The 25,068-nt window shown below is 40.8% G+C and overlaps 2 protein-coding genes across 2 annotated transcripts in view; one reads left to right on the top strand and one right to left on the bottom strand.

Moving 5' to 3' along the window:
* LOC135806417 (nucleolar protein 14-like) overlaps positions 1-25,068 on the top strand; it is a 70,361-nt gene that overhangs the window by 11,721 nt on the left and 33,572 nt on the right. The gene's annotated exons all lie outside the window — the stretch shown is intronic.
* Positions 23,376-24,035, bottom strand: LOC135807216 (uncharacterized protein DDB_G0271670-like; the record flags this gene model as incomplete). The annotated part of the gene is made up of 1 exon (XM_065321227.1): positions 23,376-24,035. A coding segment is annotated over one exon (660 nt), but the record flags the coding sequence as incomplete, so codon positions are not given.

Here is a 25,068-nt window from a genome sequence, read left to right as displayed (position 1 = left end):
CGGCGGACGCAGTGAGAGCCAAATCTCTGACGCATCACCTCCATCCAGAGAACGAACATCACCGCGCTCCCGGTCAGCAGAGACAATATCCACCGACCCAGAATTCAGCGGCATAGCTTCCACGTTGTTGATGTTAGTTACTGAGTTCCGCTCCACTGCCTCTTTGGACGATTCCTCATCCGCCAATTCGACCTCGGCCAACTCCTCAGCTGCATCTGGCCGGCTCGCAGCCGTTCGCGTGCTATCGGCAGCAAGCTGTGGCACGGCTGCCTCAATTATTGGGCGCACGGCTTCGGTACACTGCGAATACTCACCCTCACATAATGGTGCAACTGGGGGGATGCCTAGCCCGCCACGGCGGCATGGAAGTCCCATAAGCTGACGAAGGGGATCGTCACTGCTTAGAGACACACCAGCAATGGCAGGCAGCAGGGAATTATTTATTGCATCATCCAATCTAGTAAATAGGTCGGGAGAGCAATTTACGGCCCGAAGGCAATAACGCCAGCGCGAAATAATGCTGCGCACAAGCACAGTATATGCAGCATGTGGCTGAGTAGTGGCGAGTTCGGAAAGGTGCTCGACTTGGCGAACCCACTTATCAACCTTGCCTGATACAAATGTGTGCAGGAATCTCTCAGACCCAAGGGCGCCACCAAGATAAATGCAACCATCCGTAACAATTCTCACCCCAGTCCCAGCGAATAATTCCTGCGCTGCGTGCTCGAGAGATGGCTTCACGAGAAGAACTGTCTTCTCCGGATTGGGGTGGTACCCATAGTCGGGTCCCAGCTGCAATAACTTAGACCAGTAAAGGGATGCGGCTTGAAGGGTGCCAGCAGCGGAATCATCATCAGCGTACCACAGCTGGGTGGTGTTTGGACATTCGTGTGAAAGCTTGTTTATGAGAGGCATAACAGCAACAGCGTAAATGGCCATCGCAAGGGGGTCACCCTGGCACGTCCCCTCACGGGAAAGAAGTTCGCCCCCACCCGCCACGAAGAGGCGGCATGGCGCGCCATACGTGTTCTTGAACACCTGACCTAAAGCAGGACAGAGAGCGGGAACATTGTGCAGGGCAGCATCCCTATTTAGAGAATTGAATGCATTAGATGCATCTATTAGCAGCACGGCTTCGGTTTCAGGAAGACCAAAAACCCCTGCCATTGCCTGAACGGCAGCCTCGCAAGCAGCTGGCATGCCAACGCAAAGTTGGCGCGGGGCAGTCGCAGCTCTGACGTCGCTTTCGATCACCTTCATTATCGCTCGCCCTATAATCCTCCTAAACACCTCCCCAACAGCTATGGGTCTAACACCTGGGGATTTATCAAGGGGGATCAGGCGAGCGGCAGTGAATGCCTCCATGAAACTCGGCTCGATATTCGCAGTACACAATACGCGTGCCGAATCCGCCAATGCAGTGCAAAGTCGGTTGGAAGCTGGGCCGAAGCACGTTAGCATCCTGGTCCAGGCCTCCGAGTCTAGTCCGGACGGACCAGCGGCGCCCTTCATGGACCTGCTCACAAACTTGATGAGGCTTGGCGTGATGCGCTCGAAGAGTATTGGGTTCACCCGCTGTGAGTCGGTCGGCGCCACCAATGAGCCAGGAACCGCCGGTGAGGGAGACGGGTGCTTGTCATGCAGTACCTCACGCACAGTCTTGTCACCACCGGCCGAGTCCTCCATCCCGAGCACTGAGCCAGGTGAGTCATCACCCACCATCCTCGCTGCAGAGTGAACCTTCCCTGCGAATACTCGTCGACTGAAGGTTGTATCGTTCACTGTATCAGGCAGTTTCTGGCGACGCTTCCCAGCGGGTAGGTGCGCTTGAATACACCTGGCTTCGTCCAGGATGTCCTCAAGCCTGCCACATGACCACGATTTCATACGTCGCGTGATGTGGGTTGCATTCTCAGCAGCCCGGGACTCCGGGTGAGGTCGCTGTAATAGTAGCTGGCACGCAACCGTTACCGCTGTCCAAGAGATGGGACGAAGTGGCGAGTCAGCGGCAAACGCTGATATTAAGCGGGCCAATTCATTCACAAACGAAGACCCGGCTGAACCATACGGAATCATTACCAGATTCCTCTCCCACTGCACACATTCGTTGTATACGTCTTGGAAGCAAGCTTGTATGTCATCCGCCGGACTGTTCCATATGTTTTCGTCGAAACTATGCTGAGAATCGTCCAGACCGGCCAAGAGCAATGTTGTATCTCCTCCTGGCAATAATGACTGTTCAGGCGATGTCCCACTGATAAGAACGCTTGATTCAGCACTGGTGTTGGCCACATCAGACGACCGGGGCTCTCTCGTTGTCCCTGTTGCTGCGGTCGACAGTTCAGGGCAACTAGCTGGAGGGTCGGTGTTGCGTTGCGTACTGGAGCTAATTGGTGGAGCAATTGGCTGGCTGGCGGAAGTCATGCCACAGGTTGCGGGTGATAGATTCCTGCACCTCAACTTCGCCCTTGGCGCACAGTTCGTACATTTTCTACTGTTCTTGACACAAACACATGATTTGCATGTCCCAGAAGGACCGCATGTGCAACATTTAGCCATACTACTGTGGCATAAGGAAGCTGGAGGTGCAAATGCAGCGGGTGATAATGCAAAATTGCTAGAATCGGTAACAATTGCCAGTTGATAACTGATGTAGAAAAAACAACACCAGAGCAATGCAAAGGTGCGACGGGGAAACACTAAGCCAACGAGGTGAAGAAAACACGGCACTGGTGCTGCGCCCAAGGTGCAAGCTACTACTACTACTACTACTACTACTACTACTACTACTACTACTACTACTACTACTACTACTACTACTACTACTACTACTACTACTACTACTACTACTACTACTACTACTACTACTACTACTACTACTACTACTACTACTACTACTACTACTACTACTACTACTACTACTACTACTACTACTACTACTACTACTACTACTACTACTACTACTACTACTACTACTACTACTACTACTACTACTACTACTACTACTACTACTACTACTACTACTACTACTACTACTACTACTACTACTACTACTACTACTACTACTACTACTACTACTACTACTACTACTACTACTACTACTACTACTACTACTACTACTACTACTACTACTACTACTACTACTACTACTACTACTACTACTACTACTACTACTACTACTACTACTACTACTACTACTACTACTACTACTACTACTACTACTACTACTACTACTACTACTACTACTACTACTACTACTACTACTACTACTACTACTACTACTACTACTACTACTACTACTACTACTACTACTACTACTACTACTACTACTACTACTACTACTACTACTACTACTACTACTACTACTACTACTACTACTACTACTACTACTACTACTACTACTACTACTACTACTACTACTACTACTACTACTACTACTACTACTACTACTACTACTACTACTACTACTACTACTACTACTACTACTACTACTACTACTACTACTACTACTACTACTACTACTACTACTACTACTACTACTACTACTACTACTACTACTACTACTACTACTACTACTACTACTACTACTACTACTACTACTACTACTACTACTACTACTACTACTACTACTACTACTACTACTACTACTACTACTACTACTACTACTACTACTACTACTACTACTACTACTACTACTACTACTACTACTACTACTACTACTACTACTACTACTACTACTACTACTACTACTACTACTACTACTACTACTACTACTACTACTACTACTACTACTACTACTACTACTACTACTACTACTACTACTACTACTACTACTACTACTACTACTACTACTACTACTACTACTACTACTACTACTACTACTACTACTACTACTACTACTACTACTACTACTACTACTACTACTACTACTACTACTACTACTACTACTACTACTACTACTACTACTACTACTACTACTACTACTACTACTACTACTACTACTACTACTACTACTACTACTACTACTACTACTACTACTACTACTACTACTACTACTACTACTACTACTACTACTACTACTACTACTACTACTACTACTACTACTACTACTACTACTACTACTACTACTACTACTACTACTACTACTACTACTACTACTACTACTACTACTACTACTACTACTACTACTACTACTACTACTACTACTACTACTACTACTACTACTACTACTACTACTACTACTACTACTACTACTACTACTACTACTACTACTACTACTACTACTACTACTACTACTACTACTACTACTACTACTACTACTACTACTACTACTACTACTACTACTACTACTACTACTACTACTACTACTACTACTACTACTACTACTACTACTACTACTACTACTACTACTACTACTACTACTACTACTACTACTACTACTACTACTACTACTACTACTACTACTACTACTACTACTACTACTACTACTACTACTACTACTACTACTACTACTACTACTACTACTACTACTACTACTACTACTACTACTACTACTACTACTACTACTACTACTACTACTACTACTACTACTACTACTACTACTACTACTACTACTACTACTACTACTACTACTACTACTACTACTACTACTACTACTACTACTACTACTACTACTACTACTACTACTACTACTACTACTACTACTACTACTACTACTACTACTACTACTACTACTACTACTACTACTACTACTACTACTACTACTACTACTACTACTACTACTACTACTACTACTACTACTACTACTACTACTACTACTACTACTACTACTACTACTACTACTACTACTACTACTACTACTACTACTACTACTACTACTACTACTACTACTACTACTACTACTACTACTACTACTACTACTACTACTACTACTACTACTACTACTACTACTACTACTACTACTACTACTACTACTACTACTACTACTACTACTACTACTACTACTACTACTACTACTACTACTACTACTACTACTACTACTACTACTACTACTACTACTACTACTACTACTACTACTACTACTACTACTACTACTACTACTACTACTACTACTACTACTACTACTACTACTACTACTACTACTACTACTACTACTACTACTACTACTACTACTACTACTACTACTACTACTACTACTACTACTACTACTACTACTACTACTACTACTACTACTACTACTACTACTACTACTACTACTACTACTACTACTACTACTACTACTACTACTACTACTACTACTACTACTACTACTACTACTACTACTACTACTACTACTACTACTACTACTACTACTACTACTACTACTACTACTACTACTACTACTACTACTACTACTACTACTACTACTACTACTACTACTACTACTACTACTACTACTACTACTACTACTACTACTACTACTACTACTACTACTACTACTACTACTACTACTACTACTACTACTACTACTACTACTACTACTACTACTACTACTACTACTACTACTACTACTACTACTACTACTACTACTACTACTACTACTACTACTACTACTACTACTACTACTACTACTACTACTACTACTACTACTACTACTACTACTACTACTACTACTACTACTACTACTACTACTACTACTACTACTACTACTACTACTACTACTACTACTACTACTACTACTACTACTACTACTACTACTACTACTACTACTACTACTACTACTACTACTACTACTACTACTACTACTACTACTACTACTACTACTACTACTACTACTACTACTACTACTACTACTACTACTACTACTACTACTACTACTACTACTACTACTACTACTACTACTACTACTACTACTACTACTACTACTACTACTACTACTACTACTACTACTACTACTACTACTACTACTACTACTACTACTACTACTACTACTACTACTACTACTACTACTACTACTACTACTACTACTACTACTACTACTACTACTACTACTACTACTACTACTACTACTACTACTACTACTACTACTACTACTACTACTACTACTACTACTACTACTACTACTACTACTACTACTACTACTACTACTACTACTACTACTACTACTACTACTACTACTACTACTACTACTACTACTACTACTACTACTACTACTACTACTACTACTACTACTACTACTACTACTACTACTACTACTACTACTACTACTACTACTACTACTACTACTACTACTACTACTACTACTACTACTACTACTACTACTACTACTACTACTACTACTACTACTACTACTACTACTACTACTACTACTACTACTACTACTACTACTACTACTACTACTACTACTACTACTACTACTACTACTACTACTACTACTACTACTACTACTACTACTACTACTACTACTACTACTACTACTACTACTACTACTACTACTACTACTACTACTACTACTACTACTACTACTACTACTACTACTACTACTACTACTACTACTACTACTACTACTACTACTACTACTACTACTACTACTACTACTACTACTACTACTACTACTACTACTACTACTACTACTACTACTACTACTACTACTACTACTACTACTACTACTACTACTACTACTACTACTACTACTACTACTACTACTACTACTACTACTACTACTACTACTACTACTACTACTACTACTACTACTACTACTACTACTACTACTACTACTACTACTACTACTACTACTACTACTACTACTACTACTACTACTACTACTACTACTACTACTACTACTACTACTACTACTACTACTACTACTACTACTACTACTACTACTACTACTACTACTACTACTACTACTACTACTACTACTACTACTACTACTACTACTACTACTACTACTACTACTACTACTACTACTACTACTACTACTACTACTACTACTACTACTACTACTACTACTACTACTACTACTACTACTACTACTACTACTACTACTACTACTACTACTACTACTACTACTACTACTACTACTACTACTACTACTACTACTACTACTACTACTACTACTACTACTACTACTACTACTACTACTACTACTACTACTACTACTACTACTACTACTACTACTACTACTACTACTACTACTACTACTACTACTACTACTACTACTACTACTACTACTACTACTACTACTACTACTACTACTACTACTACTACTACTACTACTACTACTACTACTACTACTACTACTACTACTACTACTACTACTACTACTACTACTACTACTACTACTACTACTACTACTACTACTACTACTACTACTACTACTACTACTACTACTACTACTACTACTACTACTACTACTACTACTACTACTACTACTACTACTACTACTACTACTACTACTACTACTACTACTACTACTACTACTACTACTACTACTACTACTACTACTACTACTACTACTACTACTACTACTACTACTACTACTACTACTACTACTACTACTACTACTACTACTACTACTACTACTACTACTACTACTACTACTACTACTACTACTACTACTACTACTACTACTACTACTACTACTACTACTACTACTACTACTACTACTACTACTACTACTACTACTACTACTACTACTACTACTACTACTACTACTACTACTACTACTACTACTACTACTACTACTACTACTACTACTACTACTACTACTACTACTACTACTACTACTACTACTACTACTACTACTACTACTACTACTACTACTACTACTACTACTACTACTACTACTACTACTACTACTACTACTACTACTACTACTACTACTACTACTACTACTACTACTACTACTACTACTACTACTACTACTACTACTACTACTACTACTACTACTACTACTACTACTACTACTACTACTACTACTACTACTACTACTACTACTACTACTACTACTACTACTACTACTACTACTACTACTACTACTACTACTACTACTACTACTACTACTACTACTACTACTACTACTACTACTACTACTACTACTACTACTACTACTACTACTACTACTACTACTACTACTACTACTACTACTACTACTACTACTACTACTACTACTACTACTACTACTACTACTACTACTACTACTACTACTACTACTACTACTACTACTACTACTACTACTACTACTACTACTACTACTACTACTACTACTACTACTACTACTACTACTACTACTACTACTACTACTACTACTACTACTACTACTACTACTACTACTACTACTACTACTACTACTACTACTACTACTACTACTACTACTACTACTACTACTACTACTACTACTACTACTACTACTACTACTACTACTACTACTACTACTACTACTACTACTACTACTACTACTACTACTACTACTACTACTACTACTACTACTACTACTACTACTACTACTACTACTACTACTACTACTACTACTACTACTACTACTACTACTACTACTACTACTACTACTACTACTACTACTACTACTACTACTACTACTACTACTACTACTACTACTACTACTACTACTACTACTACTACTACTACTACTACTACTACTACTACTACTACTACTACTACTACTACTACTACTACTACTACTACTACTACTACTACTACTACTACTACTACTACTACTACTACTACTACTACTACTACTACTACTACTACTACTACTACTACTACTACTACTACTACTACTACTACTACTACTACTACTACTACTACTACTACTACTACTACTACTACTACTACTACTACTACTACTACTACTACTACTACTACTACTACTACTACTACTACTACTACTACTACTACTACTACTACTACTACTACTACTACTACTACTACTACTACTACTACTACTACTACTACTACTACTACTACTACTACTACTACTACTACTACTACTACTACTACTACTACTACTACTACTACTACTACTACTACTACTACTACTACTACTACTACTACTACTACTACTACTACTACTACTACTACTACTACTACTACTACTACTACTACTACTACTACTACTACTACTACTACTACTACTACTACTACTACTACTACTACTACTACTACTACTACTACTACTACTACTACTACTACTACTACTACTACTACTACTACTACTACTACTACTACTACTACTACTACTACTACTACTACTACTACTACTACTACTACTACTACTACTACTACTACTACTACTACTACTACTACTACTACTACTACTACTACTACTACTACTACTACTACTACTACTACTACTACTACTACTACTACTACTACTACTACTACTACTACTACTACTACTACTACTACTACTACTACTACTACTACTACTACTACTACTACTACTACTACTACTACTACTACTACTACTACTACTACTACTACTACTACTACTACTACTACTACTACTACTACTACTACTACTACTACTACTACTACTACTACTACTACTACTACTACTACTACTACTACTACTACTACTACTACTACTACTACTACTACTACTACTACTACTACTACTACTACTACTACTACTACTACTACTACTACTACTACTACTACTACTACTACTACTACTACTACTACTACTACTACTACTACTACTACTACTACTACTACTACTACTACTACTACTACTACTACTACTACTACTACTACTACTACTACTACTACTACTACTACTACTACTACTACTACTACTACTACTACTACTACTACTACTACTACTACTACTACTACTACTACTACTACTACTACTACTACTACTACTACTACTACTACTACTACTACTACTACTACTACTACTACTACTACTACTACTACTACTACTACTACTACTACTACTACTACTACTACTACTACTACTACTACTACTACTACTACTACTACTACTACTACTACTACTACTACTACTACTACTACTACTACTACTACTACTACTACTACTACTACTACTACTACTACTACTACTACTACTACTACTACTACTACTACTACTACTACTACTACTACTACTACTACTACTACTACTACTACTACTACTACTACTACTACTACTACTACTACTACTACTACTACTACTACTACTACTACTACTACTACTACTACTACTACTACTACTACTACTACTACTACTACTACTACTACTACTACTACTACTACTACTACTACTACTACTACTACTACTACTACTACTACTACTACTACTACTACTACTACTACTACTACTACTACTACTACTACTACTACTACTACTACTACTACTACTACTACTACTACTACTACTACTACTACTACTACTACTACTACTACTACTACTACTACTACTACTACTACTACTACTACTACTACTACTACTACTACTACTACTACTACTACTACTACTACTACTACTACTACTACTACTACTACTACTACTACTACTACTACTACTACTACTACTACTACTACTACTACTACTACTACTACTACTACTACTACTACTACTACTACTACTACTACTACTACTACTACTACTACTACTACTACTACTACTACTACTACTACTACTACTACTACTACTACTACTACTACTACTACTACTACTACTACTACTACTACTACTACTACTACTACTACTACTACTACTACTACTACTACTACTACTACTACTACTACTACTACTACTACTACTACTACTACTACTACTACTACTACTACTACTACTACTACTACTACTACTACTACTACTACTACTACTACTACTACTACTACTACTACTACTACTACTACTACTACTACTACTACTACTACTACTACTACTACTACTACTACTACTACTACTACTACTACTACTACTACTACTACTACTACTACTACTACTACTACTACTACTACTACTACTACTACTACTACTACTACTACTACTACTACTACTACTACTACTACTACTACTACTACTACTACTACTACTACTACTACTACTACTACTACTACTACTACTACTACTACTACTACTACTACTACTACTACTACTACTACTACTACTACTACTACTACTACTACTACTACTACTACTACTACTACTACTACTACTACTACTACTACTACTACTACTACTACTACTACTACTACTACTACTACTACTACTACTACTACTACTACTACTACTACTACTACTACTACTACTACTACTACTACTACTACTACTACTACTACTACTACTACTACTACTACTACTACTACTACTACTACTACTACTACTACTACTACTACTACTACTACTACTACTACTACTACTACTACTACTACTACTACTACTACTACTACTACTACTACTACTACTACTACTACTACTACTACTACTACTACTACTACTACTACTACTACTACTACTACTACTACTACTACTACTACTACTACTACTACTACTACTACTACTACTACTACTACTACTACTACTACTACTACTACTACTACTACTACTACTACTACTACTACTACTACTACTACTACTACTACTACTACTACTACTACTACTACTACTACTACTACTACTACTACTACTACTACTACTACTACTACTACTACTACTACTACTACTACTACTACTACTACTACTACTACTACTACTACTACTACTACTACTACTACTACTACTACTACTACTACTACTACTACTACTACTACTACTACTACTACTACTACTACTACTACTACTACTACTACTACTACTACTACTACTACTACTACTACTACTACTACTACTACTACTACTACTACTACTGAAATGTGTTTTTATTGAAAGCACAAAGCAATGAAGATGTGAATGCAAGGAGGGCAATGAATTCAAAAGGCGAACAGCAAAATTGTAACAAAATAGAAAGATAACAAATATTAATGGCAACAGCAATGTTTATACATGAAAAAGGGGAAGGAAAAGGAAAGAAAAACATCCAAACCAGAACTGCTTGAACACCGCCAGAATTGAAACCGAGATTCATACAGAAGAAAAAACTTCAGGACACCGGAAAACAAACTTTAGATCACATTTTGACATTATACGAGATGATGACAAAGAAAAACTATGCCCTAGAGAGCACACGGCAGTCATTCACAAAGCTCGCCGAGCGCTTAGAGCGATAGGAGGACCTAGAGCCACGTAAACAGGTGATACACCAGCGAAGTAGGCAGAATGACAAACGGCATCGCAAATGATTGACAACAACAGAATACACCAAATCAGCATTTTTCTCTAGAATACGGCCAACCAATGCCTTCAAAAACACGGAACACTCCTTCCCTATCATGCCGTTGGTCGCAAATACCAGAGGGGTGAATGTGCCCCGATCGATCTGATTCACTCGCTCTGCGTAATGCCGCTTTTTTTCCCGCTCATTGCGCTCCAATTGGCTCATGGCTTTTTCACGAGACAGCAAGGTGGCCCTGGGATGCGTTACCCGGATATCGAAGAAGGCCTCCTGCTGCCGCGTCCAAAAGCCACGAGCCCTGACGTCAAGCCGCGCTTCCTGGGATCGGTTAGATGTTGACCATGCCAATGTCTCACCACCAAATGGGAGAAGGTTGGGCTCGATTGCCACATCGGGACTTACACTTCTGAGTAGCTCAGCGATGAGATCACGTATCTCATTATGCCTTGCGGTGGGATAGCCACCACAAGGGCACACCATGGCATGGTCAGTCGACAAGTTAGCTCCGCATACACAGTTCGTTGGAAGACCATCAAGCGGTAGACCGTACCGAAGCGCCACAGCATCTCGAAAATCTGATTTGTTAAGTGTTGTGCCATGGGCGGTCCTTGGTTCAACAGTCAGCCAGGAGGACACGCCCTTCTCACCAGCTATCTCCACCAAGAATCGCTGGTCTGGCGTCAGGTGATCATGTACTGTGGCCAGGATCTCTATGTCCCTAGCTTCTCTCTTCTTCTTGCCCTCTCTTAAACGCTGGCGAGTCTCCATCACAGCCTCGCTAACGCTAGCATCGCGTGACGGAATTTCCATTGAAGCTGACGGTGGCCGGTGCGGAAGCCATGATGAGGTGAGAGACTCATCAGAGGTTTCATTGTTGACTGTGTGACGCGGCGGACGCAGTGAGAGCCAAATCTCTGACGCATCACCTCCATCCAGAGAACGAACATCACCGCGCTCCCGGTCAGCAGAGACAATATCCACCGACCCAGAATTCAGCGGCATAGCTTCCACGTTGTTGATGTTAGTTACTGAGTTCCGCTCCACTGCCTCTCCGGACGATTCCTCATCCGCCAATTCGACCTCGGCCAACTCCTCAGCTGCATCTGGCCGGCTCGCAGCCGTACTACTACTACTACTACTACTACTACTACTACTACTACTACTACTACTACTACTACTACTACTACTACTACTACTACTACTACTACTACTACTACTACTACTACTACTACTACTACTACTACTACTACTACTACTACTACTACTACTACTACTACTACTACTACTACTACTACTACTACTACTACTACTACTACTACTACTACTACTACTACTACTACTACTACTACTACTACTACTACTACTACTACTACTACTACTACTACTACTACTACTACTACTACTACTACTACTACTACTACTACTACTACTACTACTACTACTACTACTACTACTACTACTACTACTACTACTACTACTACTACTACTACTACTACTACTACTACTACTACTACTACTACTACTACTACTACTACTACTACTACTACTACTACTACTACTACTACTACTACTACTACTACTACTACTACTACTACTACTACTACTACTACTACTACTACTACTACTACTACTACTACTACTACTACTACTACTACTACTACTACTACTACTACTACTACTACTACTACTACTACTACTACTACTACTACTACTACTACTACTACTACTACTACTACTACTACTACTACTACTACTACTACTACTACTACTACTACTACTACTACTACTACTACTACTACTACTACTACTACTACTACTACTACTACTACTACTACTACTACTACTACTACTACTACTACTACTACTACTACTACTACTACTACTACTACTACTACTACTACTACTACTACTACTACTACTACTACTACTACTACTACTACTACTACTACTACTACTACTACTACTACTACTACTACTACTACTACTACTACTACTACTACTACTACTACTACTACTACTACTACTACTACTACTACTACTACTACTACTACTACTACTACTACTACTACTACTACTACTACTACTACTACTACTACTACTACTACTACTACTACTACTACTACTACTACTACTACTACTACTACTACTACTACTACTACTACTACTACTACTACTACTACTACTACTACTACTACTACTACTACTACTACTACTACTACTACTACTACTACTACTACTACTACTACTACTACTACTACTACTACTACTACTACTACTACTACTACTACTACTACTACTACTACTACTACTACTACTACTACTACTACTACTACTACTACTACTACTACTACTACTACTACTACTACTACTACTACTACTACTACTACTACTACTACTACTACTACTACTACTACTACTACTACTACTACTACTACTACTACTACTACTACTACTACTACTACTACTACTACTACTACTACTACTACTACTACTACTACTACTACTACTACTACTACTACTACTACTACTACTACTACTACTACTACTACTACTACTACTACTACTACTACTACTACTACTACTACTACTACTACTACTACTACTACTACTACTACTACTACTACTACTACTACTACTACTACTACTACTACTACTACTACTACTACTACTACTACTACTACTACTACTACTACTACTACTACTACTACTACTACTACTACTACTACTACTACTACTACTACTACTACTACTACTACTACTACTACTACTACTACTACTACTACTACTACTACTACTACTACTACTACTACTACTACTACTACTACTACTACTACTACTACTACTACTACTACTACTACTACTACTACTACTACTACTACTACTACTACTACTACTACTACTACTACTACTACTACTACTACTACTACTACTACTACTACTACTACTACTACTACTACTACTACTACTACTACTACTACTACTACTACTACTACTACTACTACTACTACTACTACTACTACTACTACTACTACTACTACTACTACTACTACTACTACTACTACTACTACTACTACTACTACTACTACTACTACTACTACTACTACTACTACTACTACTACTACTACTACTACTACTACTACTACTACTACTACTACTACTACTACTACTACTACTACTACTACTACTACTACTACTACTACTACTACTACTACTACTACTACTACTACTACTACTACTACTACTACTACTACTACTACTACTACTACTACTACTACTACTACTACTACTACTACTACTACTACTACTACTACTACTACTACTACTACTACTACTACTACTACTACTACTACTACTACTACTACTACTACTACTACTACTACTACTACTACTACTACTACTACTACTACTACTACTACTACTACTACTACTACTACTACTACTACTACTACTACTACTACTACTACTACTACTACTACTACTACTACTACTACTACTACTACTACTACTACTACTACTACTACTACTACTACTACTACTACTACTACTACTACTACTACTACTACTACTACTACTACTACTACTACTACTACTACTACTACTACTACTACTACTACTACTACTACTACTACTACTACTACTACTACTACTACTACTACTACTACTACTACTACTACTACTACTACTACTACTACTACTACTACTACTACTACTACTACTACTACTACTACTACTACTACTACTACTGAAATGTGTTTTTATTGAAAGCACAAAGCAATGAAGATGTGAATGCAAGGAGGGCAATGAATTCAAAAGGCGAACAGCAAAATTGTAACAAAATAGAAAGATAACAAATATTAATGGCAACAGCAATGTTTATACATGAAAAAGGGGAAGGAAAAGGAAAGAAAAACATCCAAACCAGAACTGCTTGAACACCGCCAGAATTGAAACCGAGATTCATACAGAAGAAAAAACTTCAGGACACCGGAAAACAAACTTTAGATCACATTTTGACATTATACGAGATGATGACAAAGAAAAACTATGCCCTAGAGAGCACACGGCAGTCATTCACAAAGCTCGCCGAGCGCTTAGAGCGATAGGAGGACCTAGAGCCACGTAAACAGGTGATACACCAGCGAAGTAGGCAGAATGACAAACGGCATCGCAAATGATTGACAACAACAGAATACACCAAATCAGCATTTTTCTCTAGAATACGGCCAACCAATGCCTTCAAAAACACGGAACACTCCTTCCCTATCATGCCGTTGGTCGCAAATACCAGAGGGGTGAATGTGCCCCGATCGATCTGATTCACTCGCTCTGCGTAATGCCGCTTTTTTTCCCGCTCATTGCGCTCCAATTGGCTCATGGCTTTTTCACGAGACAGCAAGGTGGCCCTGGGATGCGTTACCCGGATATCGAAGAAGGCCTCCTGCTGCCGCGTCCAAAAGCCACGAGCCCTGACGTCAAGCCGCGCTTCCTGGGATCGGTTAGATGTTGACCATGCCAATGTCTCACCACCAAATGGGAGAAGGTTGGGCTCGATTGCCACATCGGGACTTACACTTCTGAGTAGCTCAGCGATGAGATCACGTATCTCATTATGCCTTGCGGTGGGATAGCCACCACAAGGGCACACCATGGCATGGTCAGTCGACAAGTTAGCTCCGCATACACAGTTCGTTGGAAGACCATCAAGCGGTAGACCGTACCGAAGCGCCACAGCATCTCGAAAATCTGATTTGTTAAGTGTTGTGCCATGGGCGGTCCTTGGTTCAACAGTCAGCCAGGAGGACACGCCCTTCTCACCAGCTATCTCCACCAAGAATCGCTGGTCTGGCGTCAGGTGATCATGTACTGTGGCCAGGATCTCTATGTCCCTAGCTTCTCTCTTCTTCTTGCCCTCTCTTAAACGCTGGCGAGTCTCCATCACAGCCTCGCTAACGCTAGCATCGCGTGACGGAATTTCCATTGAAGCTGACGGTGGCCGGAGCCAAATCTCTGACGCATCACCTCCATCCAGAGAACGAACATCACCGCGCTCCCGGTCAGCAGAGACAATATCCACCGACCCAGAATTCAGCGGCATAGCTTCCACGTTGTTGATGTTAGTTACTGAGTTCCGCTCCACTGCCTCTCCGGACGATTCCTCATCCGCCAATTCGACCTCGGCCAACTCCTCAGCTGCATCTGGCCGGCTCGCAGCCGTACTACTACTACTACTACTACTACTACTACTACTACTACTACTACTACTACTACTACTACTACTACTACTACTACTACTACTACTACTACTACTACTACTACTACTACTACTACTACTACTACTACTACTACTACTACTACTACTACTACTACTACTACTACTACTACTACTACTACTACTACTACTACTACTACTACTACTACTACTACTACTACTACTACTACTACTACTACTACTACTACTACTACTACTACTACTACTACTACTACTACTACTACTGAAATGTGTTTTTATTGAAAGCACAAAGCAATGAAGATGTGAATGCAAGGAGGGCAATGAATTCAAAAGGCGAACAGCAAAATTGTAACAAAATAGAAAGGTAACAAATATTAATGGCAACAGCAATGTTTATACATGAAAAAGGGGAAAGAAAAGGAAAGAAAAACATCCAAACCAGAATTGCTTGAACACCGCCAGAAATGAAACCGAGATTCATACAGAAGAAAAAACTTCAGGACACCGGAAAACAAACTTTAGATCACATTTTGACATTACTACTACTACTACTACTACTACTACTACTACTACTACTACTACTACTACTACTACTACTACTACTACTACTACTACTACTACTACTACTACTACTACTACTACTACTACTACTACTACTACTACTACTACTACTACTACTACTACTACTACTACTACTACTACTACTACTACTACTACTACTACTACTACTACTACTACTACTACTACTACTACTACTACTACTACTACTACTACTACTACTACTACTACTACTACTACTACTACTACTACTACTACTACTACTACTACTACTACTACTACTACTACTACTACTACTACTACTACTACTACTACTACTACTACTACTACTACTACTACTACTACTACTACTACTACTACTACTACTACTACTACTACTACTACTACTACTACTACTACTACTACTACTACTACTACTACTACTACTACTACTACTACTACTACTACTACTACTACTACTACTACTACTACTACTACTACTACTACTACTACTACTACTACTACTACTACTACTACTACTACTACTACTACTACTACTACTACTACTACTACTACTACTACTACTACTACTACTACTACTACTACTACTACTACTACTACTACTACTACTACTACTACTACTACTACTACTACTACTACTACTACTACTACTACTACTACTACTACTACTACTACTACTACTACTACTACTACTACTACTACTACTACTACTACTACTACTACTACTACTACTACTACTACTACTACTACTACTACTACTACTACTACTACTACTACTACTACTACTACTACTACTACTACTACTACTACTACTACTACTACTACTACTGAACTTCGCCTTTATTTGAAAACAAACCGGGTATCAGAAAGAAGAAACTGAAAAGCGCAAGCAAGAAAAGCAATGGTGACAAAACCATTCAAGAAAAATCAAATCAAATAAATAGGAAAATCCAATCAGAAAATAAAATAAAATAAAAGAATCAAGCCAACTAGGGAATACAAAAACAAAAAGCAAACCCGCAAAAACCATCCAAGCATCGCTACTACCAGTACGGTGACGTTTCCATTCACCCAACCGCTCAAACTCTTTTAAAACGAAAACAAATACAACAGAACACTCTGAGACAGAATGAAACCAATGACAATATTATGGCAAGTCCATTGATGCCCGTCAGCGCGGCATATGAGCCAATGTACGGCACTCCGTTACAAAGCAATGTCGGCCAATGCCGGATCCACTGCGTAGGTATGATGCACGTGACCCCCGGAAGCAAGTAATCTGCCACCGCATCAGAGATAGACTGATTCTCGAGCGCAAGTGGCTGATGATGAGACGATACGGTATGTCCGAGTTCTTATGGTGCAGTTGTGTTGCGAGGGTCTTGAGGAAGATGCCACATTCGGGAGCACACTGTCCACTGGTGGCGAAAACAAGCGGAGTGAACGATCCTCGATCCACCTGGTTGATTCGATCGGAATACTGACGTTTCTTCTGACGCTCGTGTTGGGATAACTGCCTCGACACTTCTGGTCCAGACAGCAAAGACGGCCTTGGGTGCGTGACCCGTACATCAAAAAAGGCGTTTTGCTGCCTGGTCCAGAAGCCACGAGCCCGTATATCCACACGAGCACCGTCAGCTGAGCCCCCAGAGACGGCTTCACCACCCAGCGGCATCAGCGGTGGCTCAATCTCGACATCGCAAACAACACTAGCGAGTGCGTCCGCTAGGAGGTCGCGAAGTTCATTATGTCTCTGGGTAGGGTATCCCCCGCTTGGGCACGTGAGGGCGTGATGAACTGACATGTCTTGGCCACAAACACAGGATAATGATATGCCATCAAGCGGCAGGCCATACCTCAGGCACAATGCGTCTCGAAAATCAGACTTGTTGAATATAGTTAAAGGAAATGAAGCCGATGGAGGCGTAACCAGCCACGTTGACACACCGCCGTCACCCGCGACATCCACTAGTAGGCGCTGCTCATCCGTCAGAGCGGGCCTGATCTCCTCCAATGCAGCATTGTGCTGCGCACGGCGTTCCCGGCGAGCCTGCGTGGCCAAACCCCTGGAGGCAGCGATGATATCGGCAACAGGACCGTCGATAGCATCAGGACCATCGACAGCACCAGTCAGCACGCAATCCACCATGGGCATTATCGACGTCCGGCAAAGGAGGTACTCAGCCTCCGCACGCAAACTGCCAATGCGGATAGCCAGCCCTCCATTCCTCACAGGCATTGCAAAGAGCTGACGGAGTACACCATCAGCCGCAAGAGGATGGCCTGTCAATGCTGGCAGCAGATGTTTGTTGATGACGTCATCCAGTGGCGTATACAGGACAGGGTCCACAAAGACTGCACGCTGCAGATAGGTCCAACGGGACTGCAGAGAGGCAGAGAAGACGCGAAAGGCCGCCTGAGGCTGGGTGACAGCCAGACCAGCAAGGCGCCTAACCAATGTGGACAGTTCCTCAACACGGCTCTTCACAAAATTCTCTCGGAACTGTTGGTCTCCAATGGCCCCGCCAAGGTAACGAACGCCGTCGCTCCGGATACGGACATCAGTGCCGGCAAATACCTCCTGGGCCCTTTCCATTAAATGTGGACGGACGAGTAAAACCGTCTTCATGGCATTGGGGTGGTAGCCATACCGGGGCCCCTCCTCCACGATGCAATCCCAATACCCACGCAGCGGCAGGAGCTCTCCGGCTGCGGCATCGTCATCCGCGTACCAAATCTGGCTGGTGCTTGGAAGTCGACGCGACAGCCGAGATGCCAGGGGCACAGTCGCGAGAGCGTAGAACGCCATGGCAAGAGGATCCCCTTGGCATGTACCCTCCCGGGAATAAATGACCTCTCCGCCATTGAGGTATAGAGGGATGTCGGCCTGGTAGGTGTTAATGAAAATTCGCCCAGCGGCAGGACAGATTCTTGGAATGTTGTGTAGCGCCGCGGCCCTGTTCAGAGAATTGAAGGCGTTGGACGCATCCACCAGCAGAATACCTTGAGTCGTCTCGCGGTCATAGAGGCCGGTCAAAGCCTGCACCCCGACCTCGCAAGCCGACGGGACGCCGACGCACAGCTGATGAGGAGCAGTAACCGCAGCCACATCCCTCTCGATAACCGACATGACCACTTTCCCGATCACGCGGCGAAACACCTCCCCGATGGCTATAGGCCTTACCCCAGGCTGCTTATCCAATGGAATGAGCCTTGCTGCCAGGAATGAGCGGAGATCCCGCGGCTCAATTGCCTCAGTGCAAAGACGCTTGGCAGCACGAGCCAGAGCCGAGCACAGGTCGTCAGAAGCTGATGTATACATTGAGGCCATCCGACGCCAGGCAGCGGAGTCAAGGCCTGACGGACCCGCTGCCCCCTTCATAATCATGCAGGTCTTGCGGATTTGAGCTGGTGTTATTGAATCAAACAGCACATTCTCCTGGACTGTGGCTTCATCATCGAGTAGAATCTCTGGTTCTGCATCAGCCGGAACAGGATGCTTGTCTCTCAACAATTCCAGTACCGACTTGCCACCCACAATCTTGTCCAACGGGAGTACGCCACCACCACCATCATCCTCCAGGTAGTGAGCAGCTGTTCCAATGCGGTCGCTGTATACCATTTTTGCGAACTCGACGTCATCCAGACCATTAGCTGCTGTTTTGCCAGGTGTTGATCTGGGTAGATGGGCTTGAATGCACCGTGCCTCACGCAGCAATGCCGCCATGTCTCCGCACATCCACCAGTCAAGACGCTTGCGTAACGATTTCTTGTTGTCAGAGGCATTGGATACTACAAAAGGCCGCTGCAAAATCAGATGGCAAGCAATGACCACAGCCGACCATGCAAAAGCTCCGTCGCGAGTTCCGCCGCTGAAAAGACCAATCAGGCGAGCTAGTTCTTTGACGAACCGACGACCCTCATCCCCGAAAGGTATGATAAATAGATTCCGTTGCCACTTGACTATTTCTGCATGGGTTTTGTCCATTAAAATGATTATATCGTCTGTTGGCAACGACCAAAAGCCATCAGGTTCTGGAGAATCACATTTCTCGGGTGGCAGATCAACAAACTGAGGCTGTCGAGACGAGCCGGGACCCACAGAGGTCGGCGCTGCAGACGCAGGTACCCGGGAAGCTGCAGTGGGGTCAGCAGAAGCACCCACGGGCGAAGGGGCGGCAGCGCAATCAGGAACCATCCCGGAGCACACAGGAACAGGCAAGTCCACCCGTAGTGACTCCCCACACGGAACCGCAGTCGCAGACACAGAAGATTGGGAAGATCCAGCGACCTCAGGCGCCGGTGCCGCACCCGAGCGTTCGGCGGCCGATGACGGGGGCCTGGATACCAAAGTCGCCCGTACCTCGCGAGGCACACCACCGGTCCGGCCAGCAGCGGACTCTACTACTACTACTACTACTACTACTACTACTACTACTACTACTACTACTACTACTACTACTACTACTACTACTACTACTACTACTACTACTACTACTACTACTACTACTACTACTACTACTACTACTACTACTACTACTACTACTACTACTACTACTACTACTACTACTACTACTACTACTACTACTACTACTACTACTACTACTACTACTACTACTACTACTACTACTACTACTACTACTACTACTACTACTACTACTACTACTACTACTACTACTACTACTACTACTACTACTACTACTACTACTACTACTACTACTACTACTACTACTACTACTACTACTACTACTACTACTACTACTACTACTACTACTACTACTACTACTACTACTACTACTACTACTACTACTACTACTACTACTACTACTACTACTACTACTACTACTACTACTACTACTACTACTACTACTACTACTACTACTACTACTACTACTACTACTACTACTACTACTACTACTACTACTACTACTACTACTACTACTACTACTACTACTACTACTACTACTACTACTACTACTACTACTACTACTACTACTACTACTACTACTACTACTACTACTACTACTACTACTACTACTACTACTACTACTACTACTACTACTACTACTACTACTACTACTACTACTACTACTACTACTACTACTACTACTACTACTACTACTACTACTACTACTACTACTACTACTACTACTACTACTACTACTACTACTACTACTACTACTACTACTACTACTACTACTACTACTACTACTACTACTACTACTACTACTACTACTACTACTACTACTACTACTACTACTACTACTACTACTACTACTACTACTACTACTACTACTACTACTACTACTACTACTACTACTACTACTACTACTACTACTACTACTACTACTACTACTACTACTACTACTACTACTACTACTACTACTACTACTACTACTACTACTACTACTACTACTACTACTACTACTACTACTACTACTACTACTACTACTACTACTACTACTACTACTACTACTACTACTACTACTACTACTACTACTACTACTACTACTACTACTACTACTACTACTACTACTACTACTACTACTACTACTACTACTACTACTACTACTACTACTACTACTACTACTACTACTACTACTACTACTACTACTACTACTACTACTACTACTACTACTACTACTACTACTACTACTACTACTACTACTACTACTACTACTACTACTACTACTACTACTACTACTACTACTACTACTACTACTACTACTACTACTACTACTACTACTACTACTACTACTACTACTACTACTACTACTACTACTACTACTACTACTACTACTACTACTACTACTACTACTACTACTACTACTACTACTACTACTACTACTACTACTACTACTACTACTACTACTACTACTACTACTACTACTACTACTACTACTACTACTACTACTACTACTACTACTACTACTACTACTACTACTACTACTACTACTACTACTACTACTACTACTACTACTACTACTACTACTACTACTACTACTACTACTACTACTACTACTACTACTACTACTACTACTACTACTACTACTACTACTACTACTACTACTACTACTACTACTACTACTACTACTACTACTACTACTACTACTACTACTACTACTACTACTACTACTACTACTACTACTACTACTACTACTACTACTACTACTACTACTACTACTACTACTACTACTACTACTACTACTACTACTACTACTACTACTACTACTACTACTACTACTACTACTACTACTACTACTACTACTACTACTACTACTACTACTACTACTACTACTACTACTACTACTACTACTACTACTACTACTACTACTACTACTACTACTACTACTACTACTACTACTACTACTACTACTACTACTACTACTACTACTACTACTACTACTACTACTACTACTACTACTACTACTACTACTACTACTACTACTACTACTACTACTACTACTACTACTACTACTACTACTACTACTAAAGTATTTTGTAGGTGCTTGACTACTATACTACGTCATGTATTACAATTGGTACATGACTTAATAATAGCCGTTTGGCATGGTACAATAACCTTTTTTGTTTAATTTTTAATTTTTAATGGCTTTCTCTTCTTCCTCGGATGGTTTACAATTTGTATCACAATTATTTGTGGGTTCAGCAATAAAGGATGTGACTACTACTACTACTACTACTACTACTACTAGAGCTGCAGTACGTACTAAGTACAAGTAGGATTCAAGCAGGTCTCTTTCTGCACAACTGCAGCTCAGTCGTACGCACTACGCCACTTCCTGCCTCAGATCTGCACCAAATAAGAAGTACGGTCAACTTCGCGTATAACGACACTCGGCGGGGCATCAGAAAAGTGTCATTATTCGCGAATTGTCGTTATATTCGCAGTCGTTATTAGCGAAGTTGATTGTCATCCCAGAATTTCGCCGTGACAGATACCTATGCAAAAAAAGTCAGGAGCTGCACACTCTG

The sequence above is a fragment of the Sycon ciliatum genome, chromosome 1 (assembly GCF_964019385.1).
Source record: "Sycon ciliatum chromosome 1, ocSycCili1.1, whole genome shotgun sequence".
In the NCBI taxonomy this organism is placed as follows: Eukaryota; Metazoa; Porifera; class Calcarea; order Leucosolenida; family Sycettidae; genus Sycon; species Sycon ciliatum.
This window is presented reverse-complemented; position numbering and strand designations above follow the sequence as displayed.